Source organism: Desmodus rotundus, chromosome 11, assembly GCF_022682495.2.
Source record: "Desmodus rotundus isolate HL8 chromosome 11, HLdesRot8A.1, whole genome shotgun sequence".
Lineage (NCBI taxonomy): Eukaryota > Metazoa > Chordata > Mammalia > Chiroptera > Phyllostomidae > Desmodus > Desmodus rotundus.
Genome location: NC_071397.1, coordinates 61,372,862 through 61,387,413, shown reverse-complemented (window position 1 = coordinate 61,387,413; position 14,552 = coordinate 61,372,862). Strand labels below are relative to the sequence as shown.

Genomic DNA, 14,552 nt, shown 5'->3' with positions numbered 1-14,552 from the left:
TTTGGAGAGGGCCATCCTAAGAATAATTACACTTCACAGGAGTGCAAGGCTTAAAAGCCTTTTGTGTTCAATGTGAATGCTTGTCCACAACCTAACACTCAAGTCTGTTCTTTCTGGGTTTTGAAAGAGTGACAAGCCAAGTAGAACACATCTGTCTTAATTTTAACAGATCATGCAAACTCCCCTCCTTTCTTTTCTTTTAAACCAAAATGAGATATGTGATAGAACAGCCTAGTGAGGTCTCAGGCAGTATTATAAAACCAAAATTTCCTAAAACTTGAATAAATTAGTAATTTTAGAGTTTATTTCATCAAAGTAGAGATATATCTATTCAGCTATCCCACCTCTATCACTTACCAACTGTCCAGCCTTGGCTAAATCACTCAACCACCCTGCACCTCAGTTTCCTCATCTGCAAAGAGAAAGAGCTAATAGCCATAACAGCTCTCAGCAGTGTCTGAGGCACATAATAAATGTTGGATTAACAGCAGCTTTTAGTTAAGGCCATGAACATGATGGGTAAACAAACCAAAGGCTGTGACTACACACATCCCACCCATCTGTATCAATGCAGAGTACAGAATGATGGCTTTTGCCCTTCTGGTGGGGAGGGGATAAAAGCTTCCAACTTCAACTACACCGCTTCCCAACTCAGCATTGTGCACAAGTCGAGACACAGGGTCCTTCTTCTCAAAACCAAAGCCCTCCTCTATGGCCTCCTAGAGGGGATCTTCAAAGAAGGTGAGCAGAGAGACGTCCCTCATCACCACCTTCAGATCTGGGCCACAGGAGCCGAGGACTCAGATCCCTCTGATCCTCAGGCTGGAAGCCAAGCCTTCTGGACTGCTACCAGGCAGGCTTTTTCTTACGAGCCTCATTGTTCCTTAAGGAACTTTACTCCCCTGGAAATGCATCCTAGATACCAGGTTTTCCAAGATACCTTCCCCTCCGTGTCCCCCAAATACATAAGCAGTGGCCCATCCTTTTGGAAAACCAAAATGGAAGTGAACTGACGTGTTTACACATTTCACCTGTCAGCAGCAGTAGCTGTGCAAAGCATCCCATTGTCCTAAGCACTTCAAGTTCCCACCAGCTGCATCTGACTGACTTCTGATCTTAACAGTCCCCAGTCCTCTCCTGGTGTCCAATTTTGAATGCTGTGTACAGTGTTAGTGGCACGAGATGCAGGTCTCTCCTCCAAACTCTGGGCCCAGACATAAGTCTCCCAATGCAGCGTACCCCAGCAGTGCAATAACCCTCTGGTGTCTCAACACCTGGACCTGCCTTCTTGATCCTTCTCAAGAACCTCGGTGAATCTGAGGAGAGCGATTTGCCTGTCCTCCCCATTCCCATGGAGAAACCCCTCTGTACACAGCACCAGACCCAGTCACCTCGGACAAGACCTCATGTAGGAAAACATAATGCTACTAACAGCAGAAGAGTCTATAGTACAAATTAATTGGGGTTTTTTGTTTGTTTTTTAAGGTGTCAGATATAAGAGTATCTATGAATCTCAGGCAACATTCTGAAGCAGCTGCTAAGAGGTCCTGAAATGAACTTCCAAGGCCTTGCCAACCCCCTGTTCTCTGCACTATTTATATGCCTGAAGCCATCAGCTATGTTTGATACGGCTGATCATGAGGCCCTGCTTAATGGACTACAGAATCCAATGGTACCAACAAGCAGCGATCACTCATTCTGATCTTCACCTGGCTTCACCTTGTGATGGGAGAGGCCTTGTGCCTTTTAGGAGCCTGTGCCAAGATGGATGCATCTCCTCACCACGGCCTCGCCTCTGACCTCATCTCAAGAGCTGCATCACTTTCCCCTCCACTTCACTCACCCTCTCACACCGATTACACCCAGCACATTTTAATCTTATCTTTCTCCCACACGTCCCACGTCCGTCTGTGGATGAGTCAGTGCAACTACTGCCCTGTCTGGTGCTGGTCTGAAACTAGGAATATTTTCCAAAGACCAAAACAAACAAGTGAGGGGAAAAGATCAGAAAACAAAAAGAAGCCAAGCTAAACACAAATCCTTGAACACACTATATGCACGAGGACAAACACGTGGCGTCCTCTGTGCACCTGAGCAGGTCCTTCATTGCCCAGCAGGGAGGCCGGTGCTCTTGCCCTGCACAGAAAGCTACACAGCGACAAGGATCTGTGGGAAGTCTAGAACACTCAGGGGGCTAGGTCTCTGTTACGTTTCAGCAGATACCACCACAACGTGGCTGTTCATCTTTGCCCACTCTCGTCAGAATTCTGAAGCCAAGATGGCATAAGAATTTTGATTTTTGACTCCTAGGCTGTCACCAGGGGAATTCCAGACTTAGCAAATGACTGAAAGCAGTGCTTCTTGAACTTCAACTTGCAGTAGAATTACCTGGAGGCCTTGTTACAGCACAGATGGCTGAGCCCAGAGTTTCTGATTCAGTTTGTCTGGGGTGGGCCGAGAATCCGCATTCCCAACAGATTGTTGGATGTTCCCAGGCAATGCTGACACTGCTGATCTGGAGACCACACTTAGAGAAGCATGAGCTTAATGCAACACACTATGGTAGACCCAGAGCAGACTGCACAAAGAAGAGATAGTAAGTTTACGTGTCTCAGTTTTGAAGTCTTATGCAATGACTTGAATAGCACCATCTCTTCTTACAAATTCCTGAAAACTTCAAAATAAGTTAACTGGGGTCCACTGGAGACTAGAAAAACAAGTGGGAGTTGGAAACTTTAAAAAACAACACCACACATTCATTTATAGGAAAGGAAGTACAGGAGGAGATCCTAGATAAACACAGTTTGTTAAGTAATGATGCCCTTGTCCTAGAAGCCAACTGTTCCTTATTTTATTTTAAATTTTTATTTACTGATTTTGGAGAGAAAGGGAGAGAAGGAGGGGAGGAGGGAGACAGAGAAGGGGACAGAGGGAAGTAGGGAGGGAGAAGGAGAGGGAAACATTGATTTGTTCTACTTATTTATGCATTAATTGGTTGATTCTTCTGACTGGGGATTGAACCCACAGCCAACTGTTCTTTTAGATCCCAAATTGACAGTGCTCCTTTTTATATGGAGCTTCTAGGGACCAAACTCCACCTTGTAATCTTCCCATGGAAGAGAGTGTGGAAATACATCTAAAAATTAATACAAAAATAGTAGATAATTTCCACAGCCAAAATCTCTCATTTTTCTAAGACAATGGTTCTCAACCCTAACTGTACATTGTAATCACATAGAAGCTTTAAGAATATAGATGCCCAGGCACCATACCTAGAGATTCTGCCCTAACTGGTCTAGGATGGGACCTAGACACCTGTGTTTTTTAAAGCTCACTGGGCAATTCTCAAATGCAGTGACTCTGAAAACCACTGATGTAGGAGAAAAATCACAGAGAGATAATAGGTGGATGGGAAAGAGAGAAGAAGCCTTCTTTAGATAATGTCTAGGAAACATAAAAGGAAAGAGAAAAGAATGGAGAGCAGCTGGGAATGACTAGGACAAGAGAAACTAAAACTCTTATTAGAGTCTGAGATCCATCTAAGGATCAACCAAACATCAGAAGTCCTGGGTTCAGCCCTGGTTGGTGTGGCTCAGTAGACAGAGTGCTGGTCTGCAAACCAAAGGATCGCTGGTTCAATTCCCAGTCAGGAGACATGAATCCCAGAGTGGGGGCAGGTAAGGGAGCAACCACACACTGATGTTTCTCTCCCTTTTTTTCCCCTCCCTTCCCCTCTCTCTAGAAATAAATAAATTAAGTATTTGAGAAAAAAAGTCTTGGGTTCAAAATCAGAAATGACTAGGTGATCAAGGAAGTGCCTTCATTTGCCAAAGACCTGGTAGCAGACCAAAGACCTATCAGGAAACTCTTTCAACACAATGTACTGTTTTGTTTTGTTTTTTTCCAGAAGAGTTAATAACTAGGAACTTGAGGCAAAGAGCTGTAACTTCTCACAAACAAATCATCTCAAGGTTCGACTTTGAAATCATGTATCAGAAAAGACAATAAAATGTGTCCCTTAGCAAAATTTTTTTTTCTTTAAAGGGAAGGCAAGAGGAAAGAGCCTAGAGAAGTAATTTGCAGAGCACTTGGTAATTGAAACTATCCTCCCAGTAACCACACTGACAACTGAGTTTTCAAAGCTGTAAGATCACGTGATGCAGATGATAAAATCAAGATAGTGTTATTTTCTTCTCTTCCTTCTTCAGTAGCACAGATGCATGAAGTAACAAGCTGGGATAAATGTTTGAAAGCCTTATGATCCTGTTTAAGTCAGAATGATGAACACAAAACAGACCGGGGAATCTCAGGGCAGGTAACACAGACATCAGGTGAAATTATCTCTGCTCATATAAACAACTGGGAGCCCAGGAAAAAAAATCCACATGTATTTCCATTTCGTTAATAGTTCAAAATAATTCAAAGTTTTTATTTGATTAGAAAACTAAACTGGATAAATCTATATCTTAAAAGTGATAATTTTTTAATAAAAGCATTCATTTGTCAAATAATTACTTTAAAATTCATTTAGAAGACATTAGTTTTCACTAGCACAAGTTAGCTTTCCTAACACATGGTTCTTCACTTATTCAGTACTAACTGCCCACAAACTGGCTCAAAGCACTTCCTGATTTTTAAGACTACAGGAATAAATATACTTACTCAATGGTGCTTACAGTCAAGTGCCAAATTTCACCTTAGCAACTGACATGAAGGTAAAAAGTGGTGAAGCCTAAAATGTGGCCCAAATGACCCAGACTTTCAGCCTGAAATAAGGATCTTTATGGAAACAGGGGACATGAAATAGGACTGATTCAGATAATTCAGTTCAGCAGAGGACATGCATCTATTCAAAGAAAAGGTAAGCTTATCTGCATTGGACAGGATTGGAGATAGAAAGCCTGATCTAGGCCACCAATTTCAAGAAAAGTATACTAGCTCACCTAGGAAGTTATCTATCAGGAGCTTCGGAGCCCAAGTGTGCCAAAGCAAGCACACTCACACTGGTTATCAGTGCAAAGATAACTTTAAAATAATCAGGCTTACAACATTTTCAGAGCTCATTCCAAGCTTCTCAGGGTTACACGAATGACATGCTGAATCTAACTGATCGTTATTCTTTTAAAGAAATTCATAAGAATGCTTGGGCTCAGGGTTCCAATTTTAGTCCACAGGCCATTATTTATTTGAATGATAGATATATTCATACATGGCAAATTAATCTGTTCACGGAACCATACGGCCCTTCTCGGTTTTTTGCCCACAGGAGGCGGGGTCAGGGTGGGGTGGAACCCAATACAGACTAAGTCACAAGTGGACCAAGTGTTAGATTAACAAGCCCTCCGTGCGGAAAGGGGGGCGGGAAGGAAGCCCCATGACAGCTCTTGCATAAGGCAAAAACTCTGGAAGAGCTGCAGCAACACTGAGTTTTAAACCAGGTATATCTTTTTAGGGATTTATTAGCATGAGAAGTCCTAATGGAGAGATCGAGAGAAAGCATTTTCCTTTACAAAACCATTAATTAAAGTATTATACTGAGTTTTTAAAATATATAAGTAAAATAAAAATGAAAAAAGAGATAAAGGAGAGGGAGGTGAGCAAGAGGCTTTAAACATAACTCAGCTGAACATGAAATATGAAACCAAGGCAGTTATCTAGATAATTTATGATGAAAGAAGTATCATTTTTAAAATCAATTGTTAACGACAACTTAGGGGAAAAAAATCAGTTGAGACTTGAATTATGTGAGTTAACTACCTACTTGATTTTTCTAATGTACTACGAGTTTTCAAGGAGACATCTCACAAGCTATACTGGGTATAATTTTATGCCATCCTTAAACTTCAGGTTCATGCCCAGGTTTGTACCTTTAAAAGTCCACTGTGGCCATGGCCACCTTCTGCTGCACTTCCTCCAATCCCATCACCTCCCCCACACCATAGCTACACTCAGTTATCAGGCAGAGCCGCTCTGCCTGCTCCACATTTATCACAGGGTTTCAGTCTCTCTTCTGGACACGATCCAGACACTGCTCACCTATCTGTACTACGAAACTGAGAGTTCTGAAATTTTCTCCAACACACACATGAGATTAGTATTCTCCTGGCCACAGTTTATCTTGGGGTACAAAGGTTCTGCGTTCCCATGGCCGATTAAAACCATCATTTTAGGTCCCACTCATACATATTTTTACCTTGAAGACAAAAGCAGTACACTCTTCAATAGAAATAAACACTTTAACCCAGCCAGCAACTTACATTATGCAACATTTTTTGATTCTGTCTTGGCAGCCTGCCTTTAAACCCTAGTAACTGCATTGCAAAGAGTCAACCACCTCCAAAATATTTTTAATGCCTTTAATTATGAGATCTGATCTGGCAGCCAAACTTCTGCCAGGGACTTCGTGTAAATTTTTTCCCCTGAAATCCATTTCTCTTGGTGGTGGTGTCTCCATCCATCTACCTACCTGAAGCCGATGGAAGCAGAGATACCCTGTTCTCCCAAGGCAGACTGTCTCAGAGCTAAGAGTCTAACCCAAAGGATTTCTACACACAATGTATCACTCCATTAGTTCTAAGTAGTACACTCTGTATCTGACCCACAGTAAACCACCATCACACAAGCCAGTGACCAAACAGAAATCAATCCCCAAACCAACAGGTTTCTGAAAGAATTCTGAGCCACTCCCTCTGCTCCCCAACTAAAAGCCCAAGCACTGACTCAGTTTTTATTAGTTCATGCAAAAATCAAGGGAAGGAGCCTAAACCTTGGGCCCAAGTCCACTTCTCCACCAATACACAGAGAGCTAGCTGTCAGTCGCCCAGAGTCAGCCACACGTGGAAGATAAGCATTCAAGACAGTATTCCAAAGGACTGATGTGAGGATCTGTGGCAATACGCATAAAGAATGTGGCATACAGCAGCAACTTTTTTAAGTGGTAGCTTTTTCAGAAGGTACAAAATTCCAGTTATAAAATAAACAAGTCATGGGAATATAATGTACAACATGGAGACTGTAGTTAAGTGACACCGTATTTACATATCTGGAAGTTGCTATGAGAGTAAGTCTTAGAAGTTCTCATCACAAACAGACACACATACACACACCCAAACCTGTTACTGTGGGGTGATGGATGTTAACTAGGAGCCGAGGGGACTCCAGAGAGATTCTGGATTAGCCTGACTACCATCAGCGATAATAATGAACCTGAGAGGGCTCCATCTTCTCAAGCCCTGACAGGAACAGGGAAGAGAATTCTTCTTTAACACCATCCTTCCACTGAGGACCCCAGACTCTTCTCTCCCCTGGAGGACTAACTGTTCTAGACCAAAGCTGCCACCCAGACCACATGGCCTTAGTGTAAATCTCAAAGCCCATGCTCCACAAGGACAGCCACACCACCAACTTCCCAAACTAGGCCAAGAAGAAATTCAATACGGCGAGGGGAGAAGGAGCCTAGGAGACACTGTAGTAGAAATGGGAGGAAGGGAAAATTTCTAAGAGTTCTAATCAAGGAGAATGAAGAGTCACATCATCCCCTTTCAGTGTCAAGCCCCAGAACAAGGCTATCCTCGTAGGCTGAGGATACAGTGACCCAAAGGCAGCTCCAAGTACCAGAAACGCTTATTTGGTAGACACATTCCGCGCTCTCAAGGCTCTTACACTGTACTTGGGAATGCACAGGAGTCACAGAAAAATGACCAAAGAAACAGACAGGAGTCAAGGATGGGCTGGGTAGGGTGGGGTGGGGTGGGGTGGATAGAGAAGGCTTTTTCAGCGCGGTGAGCTGAGGAGCTGATGGAGAATGCAAAAAGAGAAACACAGCTACTTTGTGTGAGCCACCCTAGCGGAGGGGGAGGGGCACAGAGGAGAGCAAATGAAGTAATAGTTTGCAGCAACAGAGGCACTGACACGAACAGCTGTGAAACCACAGTGGTTAGCAGCAGACATTACAGAAGAGTGGTGCTCTGGGCTCACGAGGACACAGTTAACTCTGTTCCCTCACCTGTAAAATAGATGATCTCTAAGGCCTCCTTTAGTTCTGAACTAGAGGCAAGAAGCAATGCAGATGAGTTGTCTGCATCAAGGCTCCATACCCACTCCAGAGGCTAGTCCTAAACCAGGCCCCAGGACACAGAACTGGGGACCCCAGGTCAGTCCACGACCCGAGTGCTCTAATCTGGGTGGATCTGGGAAAGCCCCAGCTTCTCCCAAACAGGCCCAAACTACAGCAGCCATGTTACAATGGCCTTGCACCTTCAAAGCAAGCTGAAAACAATCTGCAGAGAATTAAAGGCCAGCCCCAAGCCAGAGCTCAACACCCACTTTGCCATTCGCAAAGCTGAAACACTAGGGAAAGCAGAAGTACACATGTGAAAATAGGCAAAGAGGATGGACAATAATGACAAGTTCACACAGCACAGATTTGCATATTTATTTTCTGTCTTCCCTCAACAGAATGTGAACTCCTGTGAACTGGAACCTTATTTGTCTTTGCTACTATCTAGATCCCTGGGGCCAGCTGAACACCCTGCACACTGTATGCCTTTCATAAATATTGTTGAATGAATGAGATGGCATGTGATGCAAATGGGGAAAAAGGTTTTCTCTTCCCAGTCTTGTGCTCACTCAACGTACCCCAGATGTAGTGCCCGCTGACACCAACCTGTATGTATGTCATCCCAAGTTGCTTCCTGAAGAAGCAAAAAGCCAACATGGATCTTCAGAACCCCTCGAGTTGTGCAAGAATAAAAGTGAGGAGAAAAATGAGGAGTCAAAAACAGGATCAAGTCTGTTTCTTACAGGCAAAATGGAGTGGTTATGAAAACAAAATAAATCCCATCATCTCTCCAGCCCTGGGACTCCAGAATCTGATGTATCAGGAATGGGTAAGTGGGATGCCTCGCCAGATGCATGGGCCTAAACAGTCGTACCTTTGCATTTTTAAATCAACATCTTGGGATGAAGTCTGCTGAACTTTTCCAGAGCAAGTAAATGACCTTTTAGTGGGCAAGGCCTCTTTATTAATTTTCCAAATAAAAATATCTTGCAGGTTTTAAGAAGGAATCACAAGTAGAGTATTACAAAGTTTAACTACAAGATGTTCCTGCATGGTGTCATTCTCTGAAAATAGAACTCTCCTAAAATCTCCTAAAAATAAGTCTGCATAGTTTCATTTCCTAAGGAGACAAACATATCAAAACAAACACTTAGCTTCTTTATTAAAGAAAGACTCTCTCTGCTACATGGGGCTCGAAGATCAAAGTCTAAAGGGCCAATTTCTTCACTTCATAGGTCGATGACACAGCTTTGAAAAGAGGAAAAGCAGTCCCCCTAGTGCACCACTGCTGTAGGAAGAGGAAGTATGTTAGTTGAGAATCACTGACGATGACAGTACTGCAAAGGAAATTACAAAATAGCATTTTGGCAACATGGGCCAAGCAGAAGACAGATTCCTCACACATGACCATAACCGGCCCTTTGGTGAGTTACTCCAAAGGTGACTGAGGTCAAAATTATGAGCCAGTAGGGAATTACTATGACTTTATCATTTTGAAATTTTAAATAAATTTTTTAAACATAAAAGTTGCAGTGAAAATATCATTTTTAAATACAGCATGTTGAAAAGGAAATGGATGCATTAATCTAAAAAACTAAAACAGTGGGCACATAAACAAGCTTTATGTGCCAGGTCAGCCCTCCCCTCGGGAAGACGCTCCAAGAGTGCACATTCTCATGTGAAGGCAGACTCAGTCTGTTGAAGAACTACCCTCGGTACGAGCAGCAGCAGAAGTCATCAGAGCGTACGCTACATTTGTGAAATTGTGGCAACCTCCACAGAAACTTGCGAGTGCCCAATGTCTCTGTGCCCTGATCTATGGGAAATGCAGGTGTGTGAGTGTGCGTAGGAAAGTAAGTGATAAACAGGCCTTACAAGGTAAACTCTGGAGTCCTAGAGGTATGCCCAAGACAGGAGGAACTGAGAAAATTCACCAGTTTAGTTATGGGTGCAGTTGCAACTAAGCTTAATGTGAACCGAAGGAAATGTAACCTTTTCCCCTCTTAACCACATCTGATTATTCATTTCTACTTTAATGCCTGAGGTAAGGGAACCTGTAAGATAGCCATCACTGTTCTCCCTGGTACAGTATGTATCTGACAAACCTAAGGTAACCAGGAACTTCCTCTTTTTGTTAAAATGCTATCTTTTTTCTGCCACATTTATCACTCCATAGTTCCCAAACACAGGTCCTGTTGGCACTGGACAGCGACACAAACGTGACGCACTCACTCGGCCTCCACCAACACTCGCCTGTCTTTCTGATGCCGAAGTAATAGCTGAGACATTTTTAGATTGAGAAGCAAATATGTTTTTCAGGAAAGCAACTGCTACTTATGTTAAGGCTACTCATTACTTAGTAAATAACCTTTTTAAAAGATCAATTAAAAAAGGAAAACAGTGTGATTAAGAACAAAGACCTCTAGAACTGCGGCTACTAATTACCTCTGTATTAATTAGCTGTGTGATTTTAGAAAAGCCATCGACTTGAACAATCAGGTTCTTCACCATTATAAAATAAGGGGGTGGAACTACATCAGCAAATCTCATCCTGGCTGTACATTAGAGTCACCTAAGAAACTGCAACCCTCTCTCCCTCCCCAAACTACAAACACTAATCCACAGATCAGCACAATTAAATCAGATTCTCTGGGTAGCAGTATTTTTTAAAGGTTCCCAGGTGGTTCCAACCTGCAACCAGGGCTTCAGACCACCAGTCTCAACTCTGATTCTCCAAGGCTTCTTTTCTAATTCTTTCATTCTATGATCTTAGGGTGATAATTCTGGTTATAGGCTCTCATAATGCAATGGTTCAAAAAGCCACAAAAGAAGTAAGGCCTAGACCCTGCATACTGTGACTAAGTGTACACATGACTAGTAGACATTAACCTGAATTCTAGACAATTTTTAGAGGTTAAATACCCGAATGCATAACTCAGAATGAAAGTAGTGTGGTTTAAATGTGCATGTATGCTCCCAATATGACTAATCATAATAGGAATCAACTCCCGAAACTTGGACACATGAACGTGGGTCACCATTAGCTCTTGACCTCTTTCCCTTTTCCTCCTCTTCTGTCTCCATTGAACCACAAGCACAAAAAGGGTTGGATGTTAGTCATAATCAGAATATGAAACCAGCCCCAGTTTCAAAGGGCCTTCTCCATCATCAAAGGTTTGGAAGTTTTTGCATGGCTGCATCTTTTGAGAAAGGTCATCTTACAAAAACTCTTTAACTAAATTATATCTCTATCATCTTCAAGAATTAGTTGTCACACAATACTCAAAAATGGAATTTGTATAAAAATTCACAGTAAACATCACTAAATGCATGCCCTGTAAACATATTAAGGCTTGAGAATTTCAATGTACAGTATTTCATAAAATTTTGGTTAAAGAGAAGACAGCAGAGAAGGAAAAAAGAAACTGAGACCAAAAAATGTTTAGGACATAAAACCACAAAGTTTATGAGTAGGCCCCAAATCTCTATTGCAAATCCTGCAAGCTATGTGAAAATAGAATTAGTCCAATCTCAACTCATGGTTACTTTTGGTAATACCACCTTCTCACACAAATCTTTTTTAAAAAATAAAATGCTATTAAACTTAGTAACTACAGGCACAACAGCAAGAAATGCTGTTTGTGAAATTAAATTACTTTGGTAATCTTAAAAATCATAGGGGAGGTGAAAGCCCTTCCTACATTAACTTTTTCAAGTAAGTTGAAAGTTGCTAACTTTAACAGAGTCTGTGCACCAAAGTCAGAACATGCAGGACTAAATTTCAGGTGTGAGGAATTTGAACAATACTCCAAATCTCCAAATCTATATTCTTAGAGCCTGTACACTCAAGCCTTCCTGACACTGTGTACTGAGATTAACCCTTGCTATCCACTTGGAAACTCAGTTCTAAAAGCTATCACATTAGTACTGCTCTGAAACAGAACTCAGCCTTTCTGTAAAGACCTCTCATCTCACACAACTGTCATTCCTTTGCAAAGCAATAAAATTAAATCAAATGTAACATTCATAATGTCAGCATTTGTCAAAGGAAATGAAGCAGATTTGTGGAATGATATCAAAGCAAACACTTTGCTTTTAAAATTTGTTTAATCTAAACAAGGCAGAAATTGAAATAAGGCCTCTGCAATTCTGGCTGTAATTTTTTTTAAGGCACTTATTTTTAAGCATATTAAGCCAATACACTAAATTCTTTAGCTTTTCATATACGGTCTCCTCCCTCATGCTTCAGTTCTCCACTAAGGTCAAACTTTTCTTATTTTACACACCTACTGGAACCCAGAAAGATACAGAGCTCCACTAAACAATAAAGGAAGAGATAAAAGGAGGAAGAAACTACCTCTTTAATTAAAAAAAAAAAAGCTAACTGCAAATAGAAGCAAGTGATAAGCAATTTCTATCTCCAACTGCAGGACTCTCTTTTGCCTGGTACTGACACACTGATATCTTGGGGGACAGGGCCAGGAGGAGCAACGCAGCTGGGTATCAGCAGGGGCACAAGAGCTAATCTCTTTGGATGCCCAACTGCAGGAAGTCATTACATCATAGGCCTTTCCACACCTCTCTCCCTACCACGTGTCCAGTGCCCCCAAGAGGCTGAAAAGGAACAGTAGAGAGCCTCTCTTCAGGTTCGCTTATTGATAGAAACCATTACAGCCAAGCCCTGCCCCCAAACCTCCCTCCCAAAGGCCTCGGTGAGGCACCAGGTCTCCAGTCCTCCACATCTGGACCCCACCTCAAACAACGCCTGAGTCCAAGCCTCAGTAGGAGCAGCAGGTGCGGGGCAGGCGCGTAGAGGTGGCAGAGCCAGCCGTTCCAGGCCCCAGAACATCTCAGAGGCCACTGAAGCAGATTTACTAAGGAAACACCTCTGAGAAATAATAATGTCAAAAGAGAGGCGACCAAGAAAAGGTTTGCAACCACTGATTTTTCTAATGATATCTTTATGCCTGTGGGAGTTAACACCCACCAGCCCGAAAGTTGGACCCAAGGGTCTCATCCAGCTAGTGACAACACACCATGCTCCTGGAAAACACAAATCCGACTCCTCCTCCCCTTGCCAAGTCCCAAACAATCCCACGTCCCTCACTCCACCCGCAGCGCCCTCGACACACTGCCACTACGGTGAATTCTACTCCGAAGTTGGCAGCGGACCTACCTGCTCTGCGATGTCCCTGAAATCCAGCAAATGCACTCCTGTCCATCCGTCCGTCTGTCCTTCCCCTGCCGTAGTCCCTAGCCCCCTCTGCGAACCTGATCAGGCCTGAAACTTCCCAAGGAGCCTCCTTTTCCCCCGCCGTCCCTCCGCAGCCGTCCCCAGGTGCCAGGTATCAAGTGCACCCCCTCAAGGATCATATACAACCCCCAAACCCTAATAGTGGAGGCTCTGTGCCAACCCGTCCCCTCCGCGCGAACAGGCGCGCTCCGACGAATCGAAGGCGCGTCTCCCACTGCGCAGGAGGCCCGGCGGGTCCCATCGCCCGCCCGAGGTGGGTACGCACCTTCCAGCCCGCAGAGCTGTTGCTGTCGCCCTTATCCTTGAAGTAGGGCACGCAGCGCACCATCCACTCGTAGATCTGGGACAGAGTGAGCCGTTTGTCGGGGGAACTCTCGATGGCGCGAGTGATCAGGTCGGCGTAGGACAGGTTCCCCCAAGCGTTCCGCCGCGACGAGCATTTCCTCGGCTGCCCGGAGCCCCCAGCCGCCCCTGGCTGCGGCGGTGGCAGCGACTGCTGAGGCTGCAGGGGCGTCTGCGTGGCCCCGCTCAGCGCACCCGCCGCGGGAGCTGGCCCTGACCCCGGGTCCTGCCCTCCGGGAGCCAGCCGGGCCGAGTCCTCAAGCAGCATTCCGGCGCCGAGGGTGCTGCCCCCACCGCCGCCGATCGCCATGGCCGAGCTGGCCCTACCGCCGCCGTCCTCGTCGTCTTCATCGTCCTCCTCCTCGGGGATCATGGAGTCTGCGGCCGCCTCCCCCGAGGGTTTGGCCGGGCTTCCCTGGAGCTCCGGCCTCTGCAGGGGCCACGTACAGGAGCGCGGCCGGCTCTGAGGCTCGAACTCCGGGTCCAGCTCCACTTCGAGCGGAGAGAGCGGGGCCGGGGAGGCCGGCGCCTCTGCCATCTTCACCGCCCGCCCGCGGCTCGGGCTCTCGTGCTCCCTTCTCTGCCCGGGCGGGGTGCGGCGGGGGAGGGACGGGGACGTCGAGAAGGCTAGAGCTCCGGGGCGCCGCCGCCGCTACTGCCGCTGCCGCCGCCTGGGGAAGCACCAGAGGAGAGAGAAGGGGAGTTGGTTATCCCGGACTGAAGCCGCCCTCCGCGAGTCCTCACCCGCCGCCGCCGCTTCTCCAGCCCACAGCGCCCGCCTCCCAGAATCAGGCAGACCTGGAGACGTGCGTCCCGCGAACCTGGCGCAGCAGACACCGCCCCCTGGCCAGGCCGCCGGGGAGACGCGGGCGAATCCACGGGCTCGCACGGGGCAGC

The 14,552-nt window shown here is 45.0% G+C and overlaps 1 protein-coding gene across 2 annotated transcripts in view; it reads right to left on the bottom strand.

The window, feature by feature from the left end:
• The window catches only part of FOXO3 (forkhead box O3), a 109,978-nt gene extending 95,426 nt beyond the window's left edge, over positions 1-14,552 (bottom strand). Inside the window, exons 1-2 of one of the 2 annotated variants that reach the window (XM_053913848.1) lie at positions 14,454-14,552; positions 13,579-14,326 (exon numbers count right to left, since the gene is read on the bottom strand). In XM_053913848.1, the coding sequence (XP_053769823.1) occupies positions 13,579-14,193 (615 nt within the window). In that variant the 5' untranslated portion in view covers positions 14,194-14,326; positions 14,454-14,552. Of the gene's footprint in view, positions 1-13,578 lie in introns of both variants that reach the window. The other variant, XM_024551787.3, reaches the window with a different exon arrangement.